This window comes from Pipistrellus kuhlii, unplaced genomic scaffold (assembly GCF_014108245.1).
Source record: "Pipistrellus kuhlii isolate mPipKuh1 unplaced genomic scaffold, mPipKuh1.p scaffold_m20_p_10, whole genome shotgun sequence".
NCBI lineage: Eukaryota > Metazoa > Chordata > Mammalia > Chiroptera > Vespertilionidae > Pipistrellus > Pipistrellus kuhlii.
The window spans coordinates 6,337,943-6,365,130 of record NW_023425405.1 but is presented as its reverse complement, the minus strand read 5'-3'; the positions used below and the strand labels follow the sequence as shown (position 1 = coordinate 6,365,130).

Genomic DNA, 27,188 nt, shown 5'->3' with positions numbered 1-27,188 from the left:
TCCTTGGCCCTGCCCTCTCCCCCTTTCATTCTTCTTAAATTATTTGCTAATAGAAAATATAACCTGGAAACTGACATGCATCCAGTCCAGTGCCCCTTTCTTTATGCATTAATAGAGGGTAAAAAAATAAAATAAAATCAAAATCAGTTTTTTAACTCAATCTTGTCCAAAGGTAAGAGTTTACAATTTTTTATGGAAATGCCCATGTAATAGATGAGCTTTGAAAATCTGGATGAGGCTTAATTACTTCATAGTAACCAAGCATCTCAGCCCATGTGCCCAGCTTGCAGGTCTGAGAGCTCTGCTGGAATGGACCTAGTCAAGTGCGCCTCGCAAGAAGGCTGCATGGCCAAGAAACCAGCTCAGAAGCCACCCTGAAGGAAAGGCGCCCAAGGAAGACCCTGCGAGCCCTGCTCAGGAACGTGAAGGACATCGCCAGGCCAGCGTGCAGAGACCATGCCATGCTCTTGGCAGCCCAGCAGAAGGGAGTCTGACATGCAGGAGCATTGCACTGCTGTGCGGGCTGCAGATGTCTGTGTGGCCTGCTGAGCCCTATTAGAGCTGCAGTTGTCCAGGCCAGCTGCTCCGGACGGCCAGCTGTCAGCGGACATGGCGAGCCCTTCCCAATTCTTGCTAAGAAAACGAGCACGGGATGGGATCAGCACAGGATATGACTTTAATATCCTCCATCTGTCCAAGGAGACGTATTTGGAAATAATGACGTGCTTTCACACAATAATTGTTAAGGCTCCTTTAGGATAGCATTCACACAAGTTAAAAAGCCAATTGCATGGTTAGTCAGGCTCTGCGGAGTGAGAGGGCAGGGATTGGTGGTGCTGAGGGTGGTGTCAAGGAAAGGATGCCCCCGCTGAATCCAGAACCTACCTTCCTCGCTCCCAGGCACTGCTGCAGCTGAGGCTTAGTGAGGACACCATACTGGCAGTTGTGGGGCTGCCACGTTATTTCTCTCCAATCACAGGTCCTGTTGTCTGAACAACTAAGGCAAGGCATGATCCATTGGCCTGGAATAGACACCAAAACCTCCTTTGGTTCAGTTTCTACTGGTGACGTGACAGTTTGCCAGGAACCTTGGGATTCAGCCTTGGCACACCCTCCCAGAAGCTGCGGTGAGAAGACTGCTCTGGCCACACAAATCCAGTGGAGCCATGTGTGGCCTTTCCAACTGAATAGGATCTCATACATGATGATCTGGAATAGCACAGTTCATGCTGAGTTCTGTTCTGGGAAGCCGTGCACTGACACAAACTCTAGTGATCAGGTCCTACTCAACTGAAAAGCATATTTTTAAAAATAACTTTACCCACACTCAGTATTTTGTGCAAGAGCCACACTAAATGGGCCAAAGAGCCACATGTGGCTTGTGAGCTGCAGTTTGCCAACCACTGCTCAAACTACTTAGCAACACCAGCCAGGGCAAATTCTAGTATATGTGTTCTTTTGATTTAATATAGTCATTGAAATTATTTCAAAGAGTTGTAAAATAATTGTACTCACCCTGGGTATTTAAAAAGGGACCATAAAATTATAATCTATGGCTCAGTGGTTGTCACAGTTCAATTCCAGGTTAGGGCACATACCCAGGTTGCAAGCTTGGTCCCCAGTGTGGAGTGTGCAGGAGGCAGCCAATCAATGATTCTACCTCATTATTGATGTTTCTATCTCTTTCTCTCTCTTCCTTCCTCTCTGAAATCAATAAAAATATATTTTAAAAAATTAAAAAAATAATTAAAAAAATAGTCACAATTTTAAACTGTAAAATTAGACCCATAGGACCAACATAGGTGGGGAGCCACTAATATTGAGGTAGCTGGCCATAAAGAGTGATTAGTTTAACTCATGCTTATGTGAGTAATCCATTAAGAAAATTACTTTTACATTCTCACAATTTATTATTTTGAAGACTAGTTTCTTCATTTGATGGGTGTCTTTTTTGGTGTGAATCTCTTCTCTTTTTATCTCCATTGCCTTTATTTCTTCAGCTGTTAGATGAGGTATGTAGTGTTCTCACATGACTGGTGTGAGGATTTAATGGGATAATGTGTTTAATGCATCAAGTGCAGTTACAATACCATACTCACTTTTGTTCCTAGTAGATTTCAGGTACCGAGTAGGTCCCCAGCTTTAGTAAATGTGTACAAAATAAATGAATATTCTCAGTGTATTAAGATCTTTTCTATTTTGTTGATAAGGTAATATGCACCCAAAATATATTAAATAAAATAAGTGTGAGTAGATAAATTAATAATTTACTAGAAAAAAAATCAAGAAATGACTTGATTTTCCTTGTTTATCTTTTCAGAAATGGAGTGTGAACTGGCACATTAAGCATGAAGTAGTCATTTCTCTCCTTTGTGGAGAATACCCTACTCTCTACAACAGTAATCTGCTCTACCTTACAGGTCTTGCCTGTGTTACCACTAAATGTTTCTCTTTAAAATGTTGAGAAGGTAAATATTCCCAGGAACTTTTTAAGTTTGAAAGGAAAAATTTGAACAACTGTATCCATTCTGGCTCTGATGTGTGGCTCTGCTAACGCAAGTGTCCGGTGTTCCATTGATCTTAGTGGGAAGAGTTTCTCCTTTCAGGGGATGAATAGGGGTCACTTGCACCTCATGACCAGGGGGATGGCCAAATTGTGTATGCATTGTGTATGTGTGTGAAAAGAGAGCTGGCTTTTGTCTCACTAATACATTTTCCCCCTAATAGAAAGGGGAAAAATGTGTATTTACGTTAAGAGAGAGAAACTGGGGGAAATAAAAGAAAATATTATTCTCTAGGAGTATTTAAATTTAGTACATTATTGAAGTAGCTTCCCTATCAGATGCTAGATGCTGTTAGTGTTAAAATATCATGACAACTTAAAAAATATTTAACATTTTCATAGCACCTGGCAGGTGCCAGGGATATTATAAGCACTTTTAATAAATTATCCAATTTGAGCCTCCTAACTATGATGCTAAACCTCAAATATTTATAATCAGATAAAAAGTTTATAATGTATGCAAGTCAAATAATTATTATAATAAGTAATGCATAATTAAGTAAAGACATCTGTGTGATCCTGAAAGAGCCTAGGCTTTGGAGATACACACCTGGGCTCTGCTTCCAGCGAGCTCTGTGGATCTCAACCCTGCCCAGTAGGGCCACCTGGAAAGCTTTTAAAAATCACCCATGCCAGGTTGTTTGCTAGGCCAGTGGTCAGCAAACTCATGAGTCAACAGAGCCAAATATCAACAGTGCAATGATTGAAATTTCTCTTGAGAGCCAATTTTTTAAAACTTAAACTTATTCTAACGCCACTTCTTCAAAATAGACACGCCCAGGCCAAGGTATTTTGTGGAAGAGCCACACTCAAGGGGGCAAAGAGCTGCATGTGGCTCGAGAGCCACAGTTTGCAGACCACTGTGCTAGGCTAATTAAATCCGAGCTGCTGGGCTGGGTATGGGACTCATGGAGGTTTTTTTATTTTATTTTAATTAAATATAGTTAAGTTTATTTTCACTAATATTTTTTCTTTATTGTTGAAAGTATTACATATGTCCCTCCTTTCCCCCCATTGATCCCCTCCAGCCCACTCCCCCCCACCTTCAGCACCCTATTGTCTATGTCCATGAGTTATGCTTATATGCATATAAAATCTTTGGTTGATTACCTCCCATCTACCCACCCGACCACACCTTCCCTCTGAGATTCTACACTCTGTTCTCTGCGTCCATGTCTCCGGATCCACTCCATTCACCAGTTTATTTTGTTCATTACATTCCACATATGAGTGTGATCATGTGATACTTGTCTTTCTTTGACTGACATATTTCACTTAGTATGATATTCTCTATCATGGAGTATCTTTGAAATGCTTTTCAAGTAATTCCATATGCACCCAAGGGTGGAACCACTGTTAAACTTGTACAGGTTACTTAATTTTCTCTGTATGGAAAATATGTATGGCACCTGCCATAGTGCCTGATACAGTACCTAGCAATTGATGAATACACTTTACTCCCCTACCCACAAGTAGTTTAGAATAAAGAAAGTGTCATGGGGGCAAGAGTTGTCTGGAAGGTTCCATGGAATGCATAAACTGAAATGAGGTCTATGGATAGACAAGATTTGGACATATGGAATCGGTGGTGTTTAGGGACAGTGATGGGGTGGACCTGAGAGAAGTGAGGCTGAAGAAGTGACTGTATGTATTGGAGAGAAAAGGGTCTGCTGGGTGAAAGGTGTTTCCAGTTTCCATCTGTAGAGTCTAGCAGTGAAATTAAAAGATACAACACATGCCGAAACTGGTTTGGCTAGGTGGATAGAGTGTCAGCCTGGGGACTGAAAGGTCTCAGGTTCGATTCCGGTCAAGGGCATGTACCTTGTTTGCAGGCACATCATTGGTGGGGGGTGTGCAGGAAGCAGCTGTATCTCTCTCATTGATATTTCTAACTCTCTATCCCTCTCCCTTCTCCCTTCCTCTTTGCAAAAAGTCAATAATAAAAAAAAATGATACAACACAGAAAACATTAGGAGTGTGCTTGTCTCTTGTATAATTTTTTTGCACTTTTCATTCAAAATAGAACTTTCTTTCTACATCTAATTTTTCCTGGCACACAGGGTTTGTAATCCACAATCAACCCCTGCACCTCTTTGCTTGGCCTCTTCTAATTCTATGTGATTTAGACATAGCCTTAAGTTTAATGTTTGATTAATTTTTTAAGAAAACCTCCTCTGGCGGTGACTTTACTTCATAGAGATTTGTATTTTGTGGACATATAAAATCCTCTTGGAGGGGATTCAATGGGCCTTGGATCTCCTTTTCTTTTAGAAATGAGGTAAACTGAGGCCTACAGCATTGAATGAAGAAGTGAAATCATGCCAGGACTGGGCCAGAACTGAGGCCTAGAAGTCTCCACTTTGCTGATCCTTTTATCAAGTTAGGTCAGCACAAAATCACCAGCTGAAAATGAAATATGGCCTAACAGTGTCATTTGTAGCATTTACAGAAAAACCCATAAATAGGTTTTTGTATTTTAAAAAATATATATTTTATTGAGTTTTTACAGAGAGGAAGAGAGAGGGATAGATAGTTTAGAAACATCGATGAGAGAGAAACATCGACCAGGTGCCTCTTGCATATTCCCGATTGGGGATGTGCCAGCTACCAAGGGACATGCCCTTGACCCAAATCGAATCCGGGACCTTTCAGTCCACAGGCCAACTCTCTATCCACTGAGCCAAACTGGTTTCGGCCGTTTTTGTATTTTTTTAAATGAACTTATCTTTACTTCAAATTTTTCAACTTATTCAGTGGATTCATGTGTTGACAGAGATTATGTTTAAAACAAAAAGATTGTTGATTTTCTTCCTAAAAGGATGACGGGATATTGGGGACATGAAGGTGTTTCTGCTGATGAGATTATATTTAAAGGGCTCAGCTTTCATCAGATCCTCTCCCACAGACATACTCCTCTCTCTCCTCCAGCCCTTTGCTGTCAGCTAATTTTGCACAAACTGAGTCTTTCTTTGGTCACTTGCTGTTATGGCTGAAGAAACAAGTGGCCAAATAAATACAAGCACAAAGATTCAAATATGGGTACAGTTAGTTTGGGGTGGGGTGGAATGGACAACTGATTGGGTCTCTAAACACTTGGTCCCATTGATTCATACTATATTTTTATACAGTACTAACTGCATTTTTGTATTGGTTAACAACGCCTATCTTTCAAGTTAGTAATATTGCTTAAAAAATATATCTACAGGACTGGAGTTCCTTGACATCTTAAATGATACCTGCTCTTGGCTAAAATTGTCAAAAAGAAGAACATAAATTCTATGCTTTGTATTTAAACATTGAATGAATCAAAGCTGAATGAATCAAATCTTTATTTCAGATTTCTGAAATAAAATATGACATATGTTTTAGGGGAAAACATTCTGAGGCATAAAACTGCCTTCTGTGAGAAGTTATTTGATTTATAATTAAAGCTTTATATTTAATGAGAGTTAGATTTCCGCCATTTAAGTGAATGAGATCGGGCAATATAATGGAGAAAAAAAAGTAACTCTTTGATTTAGGGCCGCATTGAGATATAAAATCACACAGATGATAATACTAATTCTAGACTTTACAATGCTATAAAATAAAGCAGTTTTTACTTAAGAAGTAAAGCATACCAAGATTTTCATTATTAGAAACATTAAAGTGGAAGTTGTCATATTTCTTTCCTAAAAATAAGATCTGATTAACGCTTTTGTTCACATAGCATAAAGTAAAATCTGAACTATTTTCTTTAAAGGAAATTCTCATTCAGTAATCATTGTATACATTTCTTCTTTCTCCAAATTAGAAGAACTCTTTTTTCCTTGTGAAGTAACAGATTTTATTCTTAGGTTGTGTCTTATCGATAAATTATTTTCTAAAGGTTAGAAATCCAGTTAAGAATACAATATACAGCCACTCAAATTTACATTAGCTAGTGTTATAGAAAAGACATTGTGACCACCATTACATTGGCAAGGTGAAAGAATGAATCCAATTCTGCCAAATCCTTGTAATGGGAGGTGAAAACCAGGTTTTGGAAATCACCTGCAGCTTAAAAATATAAGAAGCTAAAGCTAGGGCTCCTAAGTAAACATCCTCCTGTGCTGTCTACTGGGATAACTTCCTTCAATAGAAGGGAGTCCTACCAGCAAGGAAGGAAAAGGATCTCCAGCAGCAAAAAAAAAAAAAAAATCCATATCCTTGCAAAAACCTCCAAAAACAATATTTAAAAAATCCATTCTTGCAAACCACTGTCCCCAATCTCACTCATTCACTTTAAATACATAGGACCTCAAGGACCGAGCAGTTATCCCTGGTTGACTGTGCCTCGGCTGCACATATTCTTCTGTAGAAGGGAGGAGGGCTTGGACATGATTTTAGTTCAGCAACCATTTTTTTTTTTTAAATTTTAATCCTCACCCGAGGATATTTTTCCATTGATTTTTTTACAGAGGGTGGAAGAGAGAAGGAACGATAGAGAAAAATATCTATGTGAGAGATACACATTGATTGGTTGTCTCCTACACACACCTGACTAGGGCTGGGGCTGGGGAAGAACCCACAACTGAGGTATGTGTCCTTGACGGGAATCAAACCTGGCACCCTTCGGTCCGCAGGTCGATGCTCTATCCACTGAGTAAACTGGCTAGGGCAGTTCATCAACCATTTTTAAATCATGTATTAGACACTAAAAGGTAAATAAGGGACAATCTCTGTTCTGGAGAAACATGCAAACCAGGGCAGTCATTAGTTATAAAGTATTGCTAATGTGCATTTGATATATGAATACACATATACTATACCGGACGTACATATACTTCTATACGTATATATTAAGTGCATTATAAAATAAGGATGAATAGATAAAAAGTAAACATATTTTAATCTTTGCTGGCTTCGTCCTGTGCCATGGACCATTCAGATCTATCAATCCACTTTACAGGCTACTGATTAGAGAAAGAAAGAGAAACGTGTAAATTAAGCACCCGAAACAGTGAAGTAAGTGATACTGGAGACATGTGCCCGAGGTATTCTGGGAGCACAGAAGAAAAGCTGCTCTGGAAGTGGGGTGGTAAAGAAAGGCTTCCTGGAGAGGAAGATAGAGCATCAGAAGACCGAGGCCAAGCTGGAAAGGCTGGTAGGAGAGGGAATGGCATGGACAATTAGCCTGGTGATCTGGGCAGCATTATTGGCATAAAAAGAGGTGGAGAGGCTGGGAGGAGCCGGGACACAGGAGGATCAGATTATGGAGGCCTGCAATTGTCAGACTAGGATGATGGGCTTGCTTGGGGATCAAATGGGAGGGGGTTTCTGTAAAGAAGCCTACCTACTCAAGTTCCCAGAAGGCTCCTGTTCTGTGGTGGCCTCTCCTGTAAGGAACAGGCGTAGTCACAGCTCCCTCTCAGGGCCTGGCCTTGGTCCCTGCAAACTTAATGGCCAAGACTTCTTGAAGAATCTTGATAATGTATCTTCAACTTCTTGTTGAAGAACTTTTGACTTGGTTCAGTAGGAGGAATGGAATTAATTTGTTTTATGATTCTCATAAATTGTCATCTGATTAAGAAAAATACTTACTAGACACATTGGTGTCTCTTTTGTATACAAGAGTATATATAATAACTGAATCTCCCTTCACCAAGAGAATCATGAATTATACCACCTGGTGCACCGTAATGGGCAAGCCACTCTGTATGCCCTGACTGTAATTTATTATTTAGAACACATGTTCAAGGATGAGGCTGTGCCCGTGCTTGTTAACTGGGGGTGCCAAACTGTGATTCGTCCTGCCCATTTGTGAAACTCATTTCCCATCTACACGGTGGTGTGAAGTTCATGGCAAGGGTAGAAAAGCTCCTGAGTGTTTTTTCAGACTTTTTAGATGAAGGGAGACCTGGGGTCAGGAGGCCAGCATGGGAACCAGGAATCTCAGAAAAGATGACCCCTGCACCTCTGCTGGCCTTGGAGGCATGTTCAGTCCCAGCTCTGGCTTGACCTCTCTGATCTCCACTGAAAGAAGCTTGGGGGCTGTGGCTGCAGGAGAGGGGCTGTGGCTGGGGGGTTGGGGGGGAGCTGTGGCTGCAGCCAGTGGTCTGCAGCCAGTGGTCACTCATGGTCTGCTCTCAGCTTAGGCAGGATTGAGCAACTCTCATTTGAATTGGACATCACAATTTTCCTGCCTCTATTATGGGAGCCATTATTAATCATTCCCAAAGACTTTTTTTATGTATATAATTAAAGAACATGATTTAAAATGAAGCGTATACCTGTCAGAATGGCTATCATCAATAAATCAACAAACAAGTGCTGTCGATGTGGAGTAAAGAGAACCCTCATGAACTATTGGTGGGAATGCAGACTGGTGCAGCCACTGTGGGAAGCAGCATGGAGTTTCCTCAAAATATTAAAAGTGAAACTGCCTTAAGACTCAGCAATTCCACTTCTGGGAATAAATCTGAAGAAACCCAAAACACCAATTCCAAAACGTGTATGTATCCATGTGTTTATTGCAGTTATTTACAATAGCCAAAATTTGGAAGCAATACAATTGCCCATCAGTAGATGAGTGAATAAAAAAGCTGTGGTACATTTACCAGAGAAATACTACTCTGCTGTAAAAAGGAAGAAAATTGTACCCTTTGCAACAGCATGAATGGAGCTGGGGAGCATTATGCTAAGTGAAACAAGCCAGTCAGAGGAAGACAAGTACCATATGATTTCACTGATATGCGCAATTTAATGAACAAAACTGAACCACTAAGCAAAATAGAGACAGACTCATAGAGAGCAGGCAGACAGCTGGGGAGAATGGGGCTGGAGAGGGAGGGAGGAATTGAGCAAGTAGAAAAAAAAAAAAAGAGGTAGAACTCATGGACATGGACAGCGGTGTGGTGATTGCAGAGGTGGAGGGAGATGGATGGAGGCAGAAGAGGGCCTAGAGGGGATAAATGATGTTGGAAAGAATAATATAAAGTTAAAAAAATAAAACTAAACATGTATTCTTTGCATTTCTTTGATTCGAAAGATGACAAATACTTATTTAGTGCTTACTCTGTAGAAATTACAGTGAGAAGTGAATTGATACAATGTGAACCAATGAGACTCCTGCCCTTGTGCAGCTGGCAGCCTGGGAACACTGACATTAAAATTATTGCATACATGATTATTTAAAGAATCCACTATGGGAGAAAAGCACAGGGTGTTATGGAAATCTATAATAATAAAAGTATAATATGCTAATTAGACCAGACGACCTTCTGGATGACCAAGCTATGACACCCACTAGTGCCAGGCCAGCCAATGCGGGTGCAATGCTATTGGCCAGGAGCCCGGAGGGTGGCCCAGATCACTGGTCAGCAGGGTGATCAGTTGGGGGAGGGGGATTGCTCCATGATCACCCCAAAGAGGGAGGCCCAGGCCACCGACTGGTGAGCTGTGGCGGGTGGGTGGGTCCTCCCTCTGTGAGGGAAGCCTGGGTCCCGGATGCCGAAGCGAAGCCAGTGCTGGCAGCTGGAAAAGGAAGGCCTACTCTTGCACCAATTTCGTGCACCGGGCCTCTAGTATAGAAAAAGGAAAAAACCAGAGACTCAAGGAAGACTGTAGCACAAGTCATGTTTGAGCTGAGGTCTGTAGATGAATACGAATTATGTGGGCAAAGAACAGAGGGTAAAGAGAAAAATATTTAATTAATCAAAATATTTCACATATTAAAACAATGCATTTACATTAATTACGTGTGTTGCAGTTCATACTAATGAAAAAGTGATTTATTGTCTTGAGCTTTTTGTATATGGATTTAAAAATAAGCATATACTTATCTGTATTAAAGTTTTTTAAAGAGATATAATAACTAATATTATAGTTACCTTTTGTGTCCCCAGATGGACACGTTTTTAGTTCGGGCTGTGAAAGGGCTTCAATGTAGTCAGAAGGAATAGGCTGTAACCCACAGGCTTCCTCCGGATGAATCAGCAAACCACAATCCTGCATTCAAATGATAGAAATTGTCACTGAAATGAACCTTCCCCGCAGTAATAAAATCTAAAAAGCAAGACCTTTTGTGTGTCAAATAACAACTTATGGATAAAAGAAAGCAATCCATGTTTACTCTTCTTAGCATATTGACTTACCGATTGTTGTTTTTGGTATAAGTAGCTTCTTACATTAGGGGCTTCATATAAATTCTAATGATAATTTAATCTTTATTTTGCTATTGATACTCATGTATTGCTTTGCCAATTTTATTTTTATTTATTTATTTATTTTTTTAATATATGTTATTGATTTTGTACAGAGAGGAAGGGAGAAAGATAGAGAGTTAGAAACATCGATGAGAGAGAGTCATCGATCAGCTGCTTCTTGTACACCCCCTACTGGGGATATGCCCGCAACCAAAGTACATGCCCTTGACCGGAGTTGAACCCAGGACCTTTCAGTCCCTAAGCCGACGCTCTATCCATTGAGCCAAACCGGTTTCGGCTGCTTTGCCAATTTTAAAAGAAATGCATGCAAGTTTTACTTTGAAAATATATCCGTGTGTTGACACATTAAAAATATAAAATACTATAAAGAGGATGATATTATCCTCTAACGTTGGGGAAAAGACAGTTCACGTGAGAAGGAAAGTGGGGAATATTCTGGAAGAAGGCTAATTCCACAGATGAATTTTATTTCAACATTTCTTAATTAGCCATGGTATGCCCTAAATACAAATAAATACATGTATTTTATTCAAAACATGTTCATGTCTTTGTAACAGTAGGTAACATCTCCCTGCCATGGGTATCATTGTGGAGGCTTGTTCCCTACTAAGCGCTGCCTTCCTCAGTCTGACGCTGCCGTGGGGAACAGCAGTTTGGGGATCTCTGGGACCTCTTTCCTCCATTCTTCTCTACTCCAGCGGGCTGGATCACTCTCATTTTCTCTTAGAGAATTCTTCAAAGCTATTGGCACCTGTACTTGCCCTATAGCCTCCTACCCTGCCTCACCCGGTTCCGCTATCACCTCACCAGGGTCTCCCAGTGTAACACAATTTAGGATAGGTCACAAATGCTGCACGGAAACGTGGAACAGACTGATGAATCTCAGAGGGAAGGGGATGGGGGAGGGCGAGAAGAGATTAACCAAAGATCTTATATGCATACCAGAGGCCCAGTGTATGAAATTCATGCACAAGCAAGGTCGCTAGTAGGTGCCGGCCACCAGCCAGGCACCTAGCTTTTGGCCAAGACCTTCCTTTGTTCCACACCACCCCTAGTGGTCAATGCATGTCAGAGCAAGTGATGGAACTCCTGGTGAGTCAAACTCCCAAGGGAAAACTTTGCATATTAGGAATATATATATATTTATAGACTAGAGGCCCGGTACACAGATTCATGTACCAGTGGGGTCCCTCGGTCTGCCCTGCAGCGATTGAGTCAAAACTGGCAGTCCATGCCGGGACTGGTTTGGCTCAGTGGATAGAGCATCAGCCTGGGGACTGGAAGGTCCCGGGTTTGATTCCGGTCAAGGGCATGTACCTTGGTTGCGGGCACATCCCCAGTAGGGGGTGTGCAAGAGGCAGCTGATTGATGATTCTCTATCATCGATGTTTCTAACTCTCTATCCCTCTCTCTTCCTCTCTGTGAAAAATCAATAAAATATATTTAAAAACAAAAAACAAAAAACTGGCAGTCCAACATCCCCCAAGGGGTCCGGGATTGTGAGAGGGTGCAGGCCAGGCTGAGGGACCCCACTGGTGCATGAATCCATGCACCGGGCCTCTAGTGCAATTATAAAAAAGAAGGTTCTCTGACCCTTTGAGATAGCATGGAGGGACCTGAAGAGTATTATGCTAAGTGAAATAAGCCAGTCAGAGAAAGACAAATATCACATGATCTCACTCATGTGTGGAATCTAATGAACAACATAAACTGATGAACAAAATAGATCCAGAGACATCTAAGCATGCAACAGAATGAGGAATCTCAGAGGGAAAGTGGGAATGGGTGGGTAGAAAGGAATCAATAAAAGAACTTGTATGCATATATGCTTAACCTGTGGACACAGGCAATGGTGTGGTGAAGGCCCAGGCAGGGCAAGGGGAGTGAGTTTGACGTGTAGGGAGTCGATGGGGAATAAAGGGGATATCTGTAATACTATCATCAATAAAGATAAAATTTTAAAAATGAAATCACACCCTCTGTTCTGTAGTGTAGGCCAAAGAATATGCTATTACTGTGTTTCCCCGGAAATAAGACATCCTCTGAAAATAAGACCTATTTACAGGTTTCCTTCTGAGTGAAATATAAGGCATCCCCTTGAAAATAAGCCCCCCCCTTAGCCTCTGTCTCAGAATGAAAATTAATTTACCTTACTGTATACAGGTAATACATTTCCTTTATTTTCATTTAACAATAAATGTGTACCATATTCTTTTTCATGGAAAAATAAGACATCCCCTGAAAATAAGACCTAGCGCATCTTTGGGAGCAAAAATTAATATAAGACACTGTCTTATTTTCGGGGAAACAGGGTATAGTCTGTGCTTTCTTACCAATTTCTCCTGAGCACTTAATCTTTGTTTTCAGCTCCAATGCCATATTCTTTGATGTTTTGGAAAGTTAGGGGAGCCTGCTGGAGTGAATATTAATCATTTTCTAGGCACAACCAAGCAATGTTACTTTTAATGTTGAATGAAACACAGTATATATTCAATACAGACTCAGGTCCATAGACTGGCTGACAGGGTTAAGGGAGTTGGAAGACAAGGCTGGATGAACTTCTGCATGTTTTATGGGGAAAGAATAGTGGCACATCTTGAAAAGAGCACCCATGTAGGAGTCACACTTGTGAATATAGTTCTAGCTTTGCCATGAACTGGCAGTGTGATACCAAGTTCCTTGCTCTCCTTGTCTCGACATAAGAGGATGAAAGATGGAGAGAGAAGAGGGAAAAGGCACATAAAATGATCTCAAGTGCAGTAGCAGCAAATGTGAGGCACCTACACAATATCCATTCTCCTTCCTTCCCTTCTACCAGAGAGACCTTTGTTTTGTTGGAGGCAGAAATATATCTAGCACTCAAAAACAAACTAACCAATCAAACAAACAAAAAACCACTTAGATTTCCCAGTCTTCTTTGTAGCTGGCCATGGCCATGGGACACAACTCTAGCCCAAAAAATGAAAGTGGATCTAGGCTATAGATTTCTGGAAAGTTTTGCCTCCTTGATGCGACTTTGTCCTGGTTACTCTGTTTCTTCTTACAGCTTGAAATGCAGATGGAAGATGAGAGTTTGGGCTGCCTATGTCTGCACTTCCTACTATGGAAGAAAAGCACACTCCACTTGGTCAAACCACCATGGAAGATGCAGCCAAACTTCTCTTTCTCTAAGAGTCTTAGAAAACCTTTTCTTCTCTTTTAGTATTTCTTTAGGTCTTAAAATTAATTACCTCCACCAATTAAACTTAAACAATCTTGAAAGGAAAAATCTTATTAGTATCTCTCATTTTTTTCTTCTCTGTTCACGTTTGTTATTAGTAATTTGTCAACTTCAGGCATATTCAAAAAATTGAATGTCTAAGCTTTTCTGGTCTAAGTGTCATCTCTTGTTGCCTCCAAGTCTACATACATGCACAAGGTAATATTTAGCAGCATTGGTTCAAGTGGCAATAACCCCAGAGAGCTTCACATTTAGAGTGTATAATTTTTAAAAATATATTTTATTGATTTTTTACAGAGAGGAAGGGAGAGGGATAGAGAGTTAGAAACATCGATCAGCTGCCTCCTGCACAACCCCTACTGGGGATGTGCCCGCAACCAAGGTACATGCCCCTGACCAGAACTAAACCTGGGATTCCAGATCCACAGGCCAATGCTCTATCCACTGAGCCAAAACAGTTTCAGCTAGAGTGTATCATTTTGCTGGAGACTTTACGAATCCCTGAGTAGACAGTCAGAGCTTTTGGTAAAATGCAATGAGATAATTAACAGGATCTCCTTGTTGAAATATGTGCAGAATATATATGTTTAGTATACAATTTCAAAAATTTATTTAACTTCCCAGTAAGGACATGGGTTCAATCCCCAGTGAGGGCACATACAAGAATCAACCAGCAGATATACCAGTACTAGTAAGTGGAAAAATAAATCAGTGTTTTTCTCTCTCCTCTTTCCACCCCCGCACTCCCATCTCTCTCTCTCTCTCTCTCTCTCTCTCTCTCTCTCTCTCTCTCTCTCTCTCTCTAATATATATATATATATATATATATATATATATATATATATATATTATTATATATTATTATATATACATACACACACACACACACACACACACACACACACACACACACACATTCATTCCCTGTGGTACACAGTTTCTTCCAGAAGACTTCATTTCATTCCTGCTCTTTCCAATATGTCAAGAGTGACCTCTCAAATTTGACAATCCTGGCACTGTCACATCCTCCGGAAAGGCAGGGTCCCCGTCTAAATCAGGACTGTTAATTTTCCACCAAAAAATGAGGTTCCTGTGGCTCTAATTTTACTAAAATGCTTCAAAGGAACACATTATTTTTTGTCTTCACATTGCCCCTGACTGTAACAACTGCTTTCCTTGTAGTGTAGTCATCTAGCCATGAAACACGGAGGAGCTGTGTGATTCACAGTACTAGACACCGAATGACATTCTTGGGAGAATTAGCTGAGGTAAACACTAGCAATACGTAATTACAGCATAATCCACCTGAAAGTATCCTTTACATGTCAGTGATCCTAAAACTAAAGGTTTTTCGTGAAGAAAAGAGTGCAATTCATAATAAAACAGATTTATATCCCTTAAGAATGGCAACTTGGGATATCTCACAAATGGAATTAAAATGCTGAGGATTTATCCTACATATTATATTTTCAATATATGTTATAAAGATATATATATATATATATATATATGTTGCAAAGATTCATGTGCAAGGAAACTTACTAGAGTGTTTTGTGTCAAGAAAACTTGATACAACTCAAGTGTTCATCAGTAGGGAACAGGTTACATCACTATACATCCGTATAATGACATATTTTCTAATTCTTAGAGAAGAAGGATGCAGGTGAAGATATGGAGGGATCTAGAAGACATATTATTAAGGCAATAAAGCAGGTTGCAGGATATTATGTATACCATGATCCTATTTAAGCAAAATAAAGTGATATATACCGTATTTTTCGGACCATAAGACGCTCCGGACCATAAGACGCACCAGTTTTTAGAGAAGGGAAATGAAGAAAAAAAGATTCTGAAACAAATAGTGTCCTAAAATATTTTATGTGCATTAAAACCCAACATCACAGACATAAACACATGTAATCAACCCTGTAAAGTAAACAGCAGCATTTAGAACCATTTTAGAGCCGGGCAAGCACACAGAGACCACACAGAGCCAGGCAAGTAAAAAAAATTTTTTTTTAAAGTATATGTGTAGGCTATATTTGGACCATAAGACGCAGGGACTTTTTCCCCCCACTTCTGGGGGGAAAAAAGTGCGTCTTATGGTCCGAAAAATACAGTATTAAATATGTTTCACTGTGCATACATAACTTCTGAATGATACCAAGCAACTCTGTGGCTCTCTTAGAAGATTAAGAATAGTAGGCCAGAGATGGAAAAGCAAAAATGAACTTTTACTTTTTACTTCAAAAATAAACATTTTTGAAGATTTTGCCATCAGTATGAATCATGCATATATATATATATATATATATATATATTCATATTATATTTATATATATTCATATATATGTATGAATATTCATACATATATATGAATATATATATATATATGAAAGGAAGAGAATGAGAGAAGAGAGAGAGGGAGAGAGGGAGAGAGATTGATGGGGAGATATATATATATATATATATATATATATATATATATATATATATATTAGTTTCCTAGGGCTGCTGTAACAAATGCCACAAACTGAGGGCTCAGAACAACAGAAATGCACAGTCAGTCTCCCAGTTCTGCTGCCCAGAAATTTGAAACCAAGATGTTGGGAGGTTTGGCTCCTTCTGAGGGCTGTGAAGGATTATGGGCCAGCACAATCATTGATTACTGCCCTTTGCTCATAAAATTGATAGTTTATCAGAGGAACCATAAGTAAAAGGGAAGGAACCAAGTAAATATTCCAAGGTGGAAGGGTGAGTATATGAAACATTTTGGAACTGGAAGACAAGATGGTCATTAATGTGGATAGTGTTTGGAGAACAAGTTAGGAAGCGAGTGTGGATAGTGTTTGGAGAACAAGTTAGGAAGCGAATACAATTCAGTAAAATTATTTTGGAATCATGATTATCATTCTTGGCTCATTTTAATGATACAAAATTTAGGGTTATGGCAATGAATATTTTTTGTTCTGTTTAAAAATTCTTATCAGATAAATCTCTAAGCTCTATGCCCTTTATAAAACTTGTAAACTTTTTTTTTTTACTAAGCAGCTGCCCTTTTAAAAGACAGTACAAAATTAACCAAAGGCACATTTATTTTTATTTAGAGTTTGTTCTCATAAAATATTTGCCGTAAACAAAGTTAACCTACATAATTGTCTTACTTTGAATTTAATGAAGATTAGAAGCTAGCTAAGTCATTCTACTTTGTGCAGAAGGGATCTCTAAAAACATTGATTTAAAAATGGGTGCTGTTTAGTGCTTGATGTTATCCTGCTTTAGTAAGAGTTTACAAATAAGTTTTAAATTTGAATTGTTTTTATATACTAGAGGCCCGGTGCACAAAATCTGTGCAAGGGTAGGTGGTGATCAGGACCAATCTGTGGGGTGACAGGTGGGGTGATTGGGGGAACCCTGCTGGCATCCTCCTTGGCCAGCCTGGCACTGCCTACTTGTCAGCCCCACCCCCTGCCACTGCTGCCAGTCACTTCCCTCTGCCAGGCCACTGGTGGAATGATGGGGGCGGGGGTGCCCACTGGCACCTGCCTTGGCTGGTCTGGGGCCAAGTAAATATTCCAAGGGCAGCTCCTGCATTGAACATCTGCCTCCTGGTGGTCAGTACACATCATAGCAACTGGTCATCCTGCTGGTCATTCACCATTCAGTCAATTTTCATATTAGGCTTTTATTATATAGGATTTATTTATATTTATTTAATTAATTTTTAGAATATAATTTAATTTTTAATTTTTAAAATATTTTTTGTTGAGAGTATTCTAGATGTCCCTCTTTTCCCCCCATTGCCTCCTTCCATCCGAATAACAAAACTTGGTATTGGGTTGCATCACTATACAGGTGGCATGACTTGCTATTTATATTTGGAGTTCATATCCTTACTTATAACACATTAGAATCCATGTAGTAATGAGCCCCCATATAAGATAACACTATTGTGTGTTTCTTTTCCTAAGCAAATGTCAGTGGAAAAGTGGCCATACATTATGTTACTTAAGAATTTTAGGTTAGTCCACCATGACCTCAGGGAAAAGAAAAGTTGGAACAAATTATAAGCAGACGAATGAGTTCTACTCAATTAAATTTATTAATGTGAATTAATATTTGGAATACTTCTTTATATTGCTCCTGCATTCCAAATGCTTGAGCTAACATGCACTTTCCTCTTCTTTTTTTAATCTAAACGGCCTCCAAATTTAACGAGGGTGGGGCCAGCGTGGTCCTGCTTGCTGAAGTCCATTCTGAAAGGCGCCCTCTCTTCTCAGTTCAGAAACACAGGCGTGCCCGGGCTGTGCAGAATTTGGACTGAGAATCTAGTAAGAAGGGGCATGTGAGGTGACAACGTTTCCCATTTCTGGTGAGCCAGAAACCCCAAGGAAAGCAGCCTTTGTGGTGGTCTTTCGGCACGTCTGGTTTTAGGTCCAGATGGAACCCAGAAGGCAAGATGTGAATGCAAATGCAAAGAAAGGATCGATGCACATGTTTGGGTATTTGAAAAAGCTCAGCTCTTCGTGAACACAAAAGTGTGGAATTGGAGCTGAATGTGTGACCATGGGATCCCTCATGCGCTGATGACTGTTGATCAGTTTGGGAAGTGACAAAACAATAACAACAAAGCAGATAAGATTATTTCCTATTCCAAAGGAGCAAGCTTACTATGTGTAGACTGAGGCAGAAGAGTAGTGACTAAGCTACAGAGGTATCTTAGAAGACAACTTTTAATTGATGTGATCATACCAAACATAACATATGTTACCACATATAAAGTAGGAAGCAGGTCTTCCCAGGAGAAATCGATCACCCACAGTGAGCATAGCTGGGTATAGGTTATTTCAGCATGGACTGTACCATTTATAAACACAGTAGTCCACTAATAAAGCATGTGAGGTTGTGAATCTTAAAAATGTAGCTTTGGTAGGGGGTCTTCTGCACAAATAGAGTTGAATATTTTAATAAAAAGATGCAGTCACACTATTTATTGACACTAAGTGGGTATTTCCTGCCCACTTTCATTGGTAACTACAAAACAAATACATCTGCACATGCCCACAGAGTTCCACACACCCAGTGATCCTTAGAATTGAGGGATTTTAAAACTTGAAGGGAATTTATACCAAGTGGCATAAGGAGTATATTATGAGTCAAAAGATTATCTCATTACATGACTCATGTTATGAATTCCACCTGTTTTGAGGATTTAATAGTACTTAGTACTAAATATTACTTTTAAAAATTTCCCCACTAATATCATCTTATACAATGACATTTAAGCTCAAACCATATTGAGTGTATCTAAATTGTGTCTAGAAGAAAACACTGATGCATTCAAAACTGAGCAGCCAAACTGCTATGATATTGTGAGATCAGAAGTTATTATTAATTTTTAGTATAAACATATTCTAACATTGTAAAAAGTAGATACCTGTGAAAATAATTGTGTTATGATATGACAGTCCTTTCTATGTACTTATTAATCAGACTTAAAAAAAACAAAACACCCCAACTCTCGAGCCTAGCTGGCTTGGCTCAGTGGTTGAGTGAGGAGATCATGTTTCCATACCCCTACCCCCAGGGCATCTGCTCAGGTTGCAGGCTCCATCCCACTGGTGGGTATGCAGAAGGCAGCCAATCAATGATTCTTTCTCAGCATTGATGTTTATGTCTCTCCCTTTCCCTTCCTCTCAGAAATCAATTTAAAAAAAAAGTATTTTAAAAAATACTTGAAGAGTACTCTAGGAACAGTCTAAATGTCACTCCCCTAAGGTATTTATTAATTTTAAAGAAAAATGTAACTTTACAGTAGAATGAAACCCAGCCAACACTACCCTCAGAAAATGACCAAAAGAAATACATGATTTTTACAGTATTCTTGCCACAAATGTTTAACTTCATTTAATCAGGAGAAAACATCATACAATCCCAAACTGAGATGCACTGTAAAAAATAAGTGACCTGTATTCTTCAAAGGTGTCAAGGTTATAAAACACAAAGGAAGACTGTGGAACTAAGAAACATGATAACTAAAGACAATTTAGGATGGTGGAGCAAAAAAAAAAAAAAAAAAAAAAAAAGAATATTATTGGAAAAACTAGTGAAATCCACATGAGGTATTTGGTTAAGTAAATATATTTACTTAGTATTTAAAAAAAATTAATTTCTTAGTATTTAAAAAAATTCTTAGTATTGCTTGTATTGATCAAGTACCCTGGTCACATCAAATGTTAATATCAGGGAAAGCTGGATGAAGGGTATTTTGCAAACTTTCTACAACTATAAAGTTAATCTTAAAAGTTAAACAATTAGTCTAGTTCAATTTGATGGTCATATTTTAGAGTTGTATGATAGGAAAAATAACATTAACAACAGAAAAATGTTATAAGCATTAAAGGGCTTTTAAACACTTTTGTTGGAGTATCAGACAGCAGAGCAATGACACTGTAGTCACATCTTATTAGAATTCATGGGTATCTCATGAATTATAAGCATATTGATCTTAAAAATTGTGGGGATCGTGGGATGACCAGCCACAGGCTAAAGAAGAGCTAAGGTACATCTACTGTATTAATGGATAACTTTTGGGTGGGCACCAATCTCCTGGTGGGTAGACAAGTAGAAAAGGAAATGCCATTTATAGAGAACCTCAGTTACCCCAAGCATCATAGAGTTGACACCATAGGGTAGACACTTCTTATGTAATATGGCATTGCATCTATAGAAATATTTGAAGCAGTATTTTTATCCTCATTCAACAGATGAGGAAATACAGGTTTATAGAGTTTGGGGGAAGCTTTTCAGAAGTTGAGGAGCTTAATAAGTAGAGTCGCTGGAATTTGAGTCATGGGTATATCTGACTTCAAAACCCTTGCTTCATAGACGGAAAAACAAAACAAGATAAAACAGAACACACTGTACTAAGAAACAGATCGTGTTTGTAAAACATTTACAGACATTTCTCTTCATCAGAGAAGACCCTTTTTTCATGGCTACAGATGGCATCCCTGAACATAACCAGCTGCACTTCCAAATGCTTCCAGTTGGTCAAAAGTGGGACTAGGCAAGAGTGCGAATGAGTCAGGCCAAATCTATTCTCTTCAGCGGGAAAAAAGCCTCAAAGCATCTTCCAAGCACATGCTTTGTCACTCAAATCATTTTGAGAGACTACTTATTAACTAAAGACCTAAAACTAATTCCCACTGTAGACGATGAACAGATATTTATATATCATTGCTGGTCATCGAGGAAAATATTTGTTTTCATTGGTTTTCAAAATCACGAGTGCTTATTGTCATGTGTTTTCAGTTTTCCAAAGAAGTTTTTAGCTTAGGACATGTGTTCACCTTTTTTTTTTTTCCATATCTTTCCTTCTTTAAAAAATTATTTGTTGTTGAAAGTATTATATATGTCTCCTTTCCCCCCCAATGACCTTTCCCTGGCCATTAATTTATTTCTTTAACAGACATTCATTCAGCATCATACATGAGCCTGGGGTCATGGATTCTTTAGCTCCTCCATGAAAACATTCTAGTCCCTCAGAGTTCTAGGAGAAAAAAACTGATACATAAACACACAATTGTTGTAGGAAGTGCTAAATGCTATAATAACGATTGTTCCAGACACAGTGCTGACACAAAGGAGTGCGATCAGCTCTGTTTTACAAGGAGATTACAACTTGAATTCGATGGAGTTCACCAGCCAGATGGGAGCTGATGGGTTTTCAAAGAAGTGGGAAGACCTAAGGAGAGAGGGAGGGGGGCTGGCTCAATCAGTCCTCTCCTGTAGGATTACCCATAAAGGAGTGGGCATCCTCTACATCTGAAGACAAGCTGAATCCTGATGTAACAATCACTACTTTTTCTTTCCTGCAGTGCCTATTAGCTTGGGAGTCAGTGCTTAGCCATAAAATATACAAGACAATCTGGAACAGATTGGAAATGGATTTTGTCTACTTATGTTTGAAGCCATAGAAAGCATATCATATCAGACACAAAACTCTGAAACAGTTTGTTCAGCATCTAACCCAGCCATATCAGTTCAGGCTTTGATATTGTCAGCTATCAGCAAGCATACCCAGGCAGGAGCTGGCATTTTCCTGTGGAAAATGTGCTATCTTCCTTGGCATGTGATGTAGAATTAAGGGTTGCCCATCTTCATGGAGGAGCTAAAGAATCCATGACCCCAGTTATGAAAGTAGGTGTCCTGGAGAAATTTCAAGTCACGACTGTCATTTAACTGGTCTTCAGTCCCCCATGGGTTTTTAATTAGCTCATTATTTCCTGATCTTGAATGCTGTTGTGATTTGATCATAACTGTTAAATGGCTGCCACAACTCACTGTGTGGGATAAAGTGACTTTTATTCATAGCCAAGTCTGGTGAGTGAATTCTTAGAGATGACATGTCTCTAATCTCCACAGCCTTAGCTGCAAAAGGCTGCTTCGATGCGTCTGCCTCTCTCCACTCAACTCAAGTCACTGGTCTTCCGTCCTTGGCCACATGCTCAGCGGACCTGCCTTCTGCCATGGTTTCTCAATAATCCACAACCAGGTGGCATTTCAAGCTGATCTCGGGAATATGTCACTTCTCTCGGTTAATCAACAGCTCTTTGGAGATCCTGCTGTCACCAGTCAGATATATTGGCCTGGCCTAGCCAAGTTATAGCTAACATTGCTTTAAAGACAGCCTCTGGCTTTGTTCTAGAACTCTGCAGTTGTTACCCTGCCCGGATCTGTTATTTTATTGCTCCTCAGTGTTTTATCTTTAAAAGAGCAACTGTGTCTTAAGGCTTCACTGTATTGGCTAATGTTGACAGGTCCCACTCAAGTGGACATAGCATCAGTCACTACTAATTCCCATCAATTCTCCTTCCTTATGCCAGGAAGTCCTTGTCATTGGAACTGTGTACATAGTGGAATGGTTTGTCAGCTAAGACTGATAATTGGGAAGAAAATCATATCAAGGAAGATAAATTGCTTGATACACTGGCTATTAATTTTTATCATTCCCTATAGTGTTTCATAAAGTTTCAAAACACTATTTTCATTGTACTCTAGGTACATTTTAAATAAAAATGATATAATCATTTAAAGAAGGGATATCTGTTGCCAAAAGTATGTTCCATGAAATATAGATTTCTGGGAAGTTAACAAGTAGCTGTTAAGCCAAATGATGTATAGACCAAAGACACTAACTTGCCAGAAAATTTTTAAATAAATTTTGCCTGTTTTCACTGTCAGCAATTATAACAATTATTATAATTTAATAAAGCTAATTTTAAAAAATGTTTAACAGCCCTGGCAGGTGTGGCTTGGTTGGTTAGGTGTTGTCCTGTGCACCAAAGGGTTGCTGGTTTGATTCCCATTCAGGACACATGTCTGTGTTGTGGGCTCTATCCCTGGTGCAGGAGGCAGCCAATCAATGTTCTGTTCTGTTCTCACATTGATGTTTCTCTCTCTTCCTCTCCCTTCTTCTCTCTCTAAAAAATATTTAACAATTTGTCATTGTTTATATTGTATACAATTCAGCTATCTCCGAGAGTTTTAATTTCCTAAAGAGAAAATTTTTTTTGATGAAATTTTTTGACTATCTGTTAAAGAACCCATGACCAAGAAAACCTATACCAATAGCTTTCCTGGTGACTCGTTCGTGTCAAAACCACTGAACTAAGAAATCATGTGGGACCACTTAGTGAATAGCTTTCCTGGTGGATAATGGGGTCATGAGTGAAAAACTCATATGTGACAGTTAAGACCAAAACAAAAGAAAATACCACAAAGCTGTATGGGAAAACTGACGATTATCTAACCCAAACTCATTAGTCAACAGAGCAAATATCAACAGTACAATGACTGAAATTGCTTTTGAGAGCCAAATTTTTTAAACTTAAACTTCTCCTAATGCCACTTCTTCAAAATAGATTCGCCCAGGCCATGTTATTTTGTGGAAGAGCCACACTCAAGGGGCCAAAGAGCTGCAGTTTGCCGTCCACTGATCTAACCTATTTCTCAGCAACTGGCTTATAATAAATATACAGAGCTCATTTGTATACCTATATAATATGAGTTTCTTTGAGTTGGCTCAACACTTCCAGGGTTATTTTCCCCTTTTGTAAAAGTTTCTTACACATATAAAAGGAAAATTTACTTTTTTATTTACAACTACATTTTATGAAAAGCCAAGATATTAAAATATGTACATTTTATTTTTGATTCTTTGAAGTGCACACTAAATAATCAATCACTTGTAATGAGCACTAGACATTCAAACATTTTCCTCACTTTTTAAGAAAAATTTTGTAAGTATTATAAATAAAAAATTTGAAGGTGATTAAATATTGTTGAGCAGTATTAAATGGTAAAAGGAGACTGCAGGTTAGAAAAAACAGTTGTTGTTAAAATTGTATCTACCTAGATATACATAAAAATACATATCCAGAGATTTTTCCCTTCAGTAAATGGGATAGGAAAGAAAAAGCAATGTTTTAAAAACTTGCTTTAAAAGTTCACATATTAGTTTCAATAATTTCACATATAGGCTAAGAATATTTATATGCTTGAGAATTAAGGAATAGTTTTTATCTTTTTTTGCTATAATTAATCTTAAGCTCTTTAAAAACCATCTAATTAGTATTTGCTTATTCAATTATAAGTAGATTTATGTAGCAATATATATGTAATTAAAGCAGTCCTTTATGATTTTAAAAATGGCTGTGATTATTTCAATGTTAAGGATATAAAAATCATATGTAAAAATAATTAAAATTAAATAAAAATAAAAACTTACAAATTTATTTATTTATTTATTTATTTTTAATTTTTATTGTGTTATTCACAGAGTGGAAGAGAGAGGGATAGAGAGTTAGAAACATCAATGAGAGAGAAATATTGATCAGCTGTGTCTTGCACACCCCCTACAGGGAATATGCCCACAACCAAGGTACATGCCCTTGATCAGAATTGAACCTGGGACCCTTCAGTCCACAGGCCAACCCTCTAACAACTGAGCCAAACCAGTTAGGGCTCAAATTTTAAATTTGACTTGTAAGGGAGCAGCTATGTGTCCTTTTTAGAAGACAGAAGATTAATACAGTTAGAAGTCCATGCCTTTTGAAGTTTTGCCTACCATAAACAGCCACTGTCTACTTTAATGCCACAGGGAAAATCATTTGAAATGAAGTTTTTTTTGAGGTTTGTAAAAAGCATTAATGTAAATTTTGAAGGAGATTAAATCTTCAACTTATTTTCACTTTGAGCCAAGAAAATCACTCGCCACTCAGGGGCTCCTTTGCTGTGTTCACACCATGTGCCAGTAATGAAAAGAGGAACAAGATGAAATAGTCCCAGTTTTCAAGGGTCATGGTGTTGAAAAGGAGAAAAATCTGAAGAATGAACAGGAAGAGGAGACAAATATCTTCAAGACAAAGCACTAAAATGCAAGATCTAACAATTAGAGAGTCATGGTACTTTAAAAACATCAGAGACATGGGTAAAACTCAACTAGGTTTTGTGGGAAGTAGGGAGCAAAGTATGGCATGATATAATCTATCCTAAGGGGTTTGGATTTTATCTTTCCTTTCCCTCACTCACTATGTACGTATGTATTTAATTATAACACACTTATATTCATTATAATGTTGAAAAATAAATAATAAAATTAAAAATGTACAGATAACATTTAAAATTTTTCCATGGCTCAATACATGGATATATATATTTCACTTGTGTGTTATGCACATGGTACTTATTACATGTGCATACATTTAACAAAAATTAAATTAAATTGTTAACTATGCGTTATAACCATTTTTTACCCTGATAGTATGTCATGAATAGGATGGAAGGATTTTGATGGTAATAGGGGTGGGATATTGTAACTAGAGGCCTGATGCACTAAATTCATGCAAGAATAGGCCTTCCTTCCCCTGGCTGCCGGCACCAACTTCCCTTTGGCACCCGGGACCTGGGCTTCCCTCTGGCCCCGGCTTCGTCTGGAAGGTTGTCCGGAAGGATGAGTCTAATAGCATATTATGCTTTTATTATTATAGATTATTATATGCATGTTAAAAAAAAAAACATATAGAAGCTAGATCGAAGATTGCTAACTCCAGTGGCAGGAGAATAGAACTGTTAGGAGACTATTATGATTCTTCAGGTTGGAAGGTGAAGACTGTCTGAGTCAGGATGGTGGGGAATAAGGCAAGATCCAAGAGATGCATGGGAGGAAACCGAAAGCAAAAGGAGAGGGAAACATGCGAGTAATTTTTGGAAATCTTTGTGCTAATGGATGGACAAATAAGAAGGGAGAAGATGTTTGATAAAGTGAGGTGGAGGAATAGGTGGTCATTTTAGTTGTCTAGCTTTAAAGGTTGTGGAATACACAGGCAGGCTGCCCAGTGAACAGTGGGATAGCATGCTTAACTGCAGAATTCGGAAGAGAGAATGACTATGGTAACATTTAATAAAATACTGTTTCTTGGAATCAGAGTAACATCCTTTGACTATTGACTCACTGGGAGTTATGAGAAGCTGCCAAGTGCACCTACTGGTGATTCCCAATCTTTCTGGAATGATGATGCTCTACCATTGCTTGCTCAGCTTTGTGTGTCCTCTTTGCTACACCAGTGGGTTTTTGGCTTGGATCCCATTATTTTTGGCATAATAGCCCAAATCCTTCATATTTAGGATCAATTTCTCTCACTTGAGTGCCTCTCCCTTACTGTTTACATAGTATCCTCTATTCTAGCCACACAAATCTACTTGCTGTTCCCCCATGCTGTCACCTTAAGACACTAGGAAACCACACACAATTGTTATCTCTTATGAAAAATCACTTCTGGCCTTAATTCCCTTCCTGACCCAAAGAATTTTTACTCTGTTGTAATACACCTTTATCATAAATATTATATTCTAATCTAAGTACTTATTTTTAGGTAGTTATACCTTCCTATTTAAGCTTCCTCAGATATATAGATCTCTATCTATCATCTATCTATCTATCTATCTATCTATCTATCTATGTATCTATTTATGTATCTATCTATCTATATCTATAATCTCTCTACCTACCTATCTACCTAGGTATATATATATATGTATTATTCCATGATGTAGACAATAACATTGGCTAAATAAATATGGATTTTAAGCCACTTTGGCTTCTGTTCAATATATGACTTGTATCACGCCATATAGTTAATCAAAACTAAATATA

General features: G+C 38.6%; 1 protein-coding gene across 4 annotated transcripts in view; it reads right to left on the bottom strand.

The window, feature by feature from the left end:
• CPED1 (cadherin like and PC-esterase domain containing 1) overlaps window positions 1-27,188 on the bottom strand; it is a 270,687-nt gene that overhangs the window by 44,047 nt on the left and 199,452 nt on the right. For all 4 annotated transcript variants that reach the window (XM_036425416.2, XM_045576312.1, XM_045576316.1 and 1 more), the window contains 2 exons: window positions 10,414-10,531; window positions 886-1,022 (listed from right to left, as the gene is read on the bottom strand). In XM_036425416.2, the coding sequence (XP_036281309.1) occupies window positions 886-1,022; window positions 10,414-10,531 (255 nt within the window). The remainder of the gene's footprint in view (window positions 1-885; window positions 1,023-10,413; window positions 10,532-27,188) is intronic.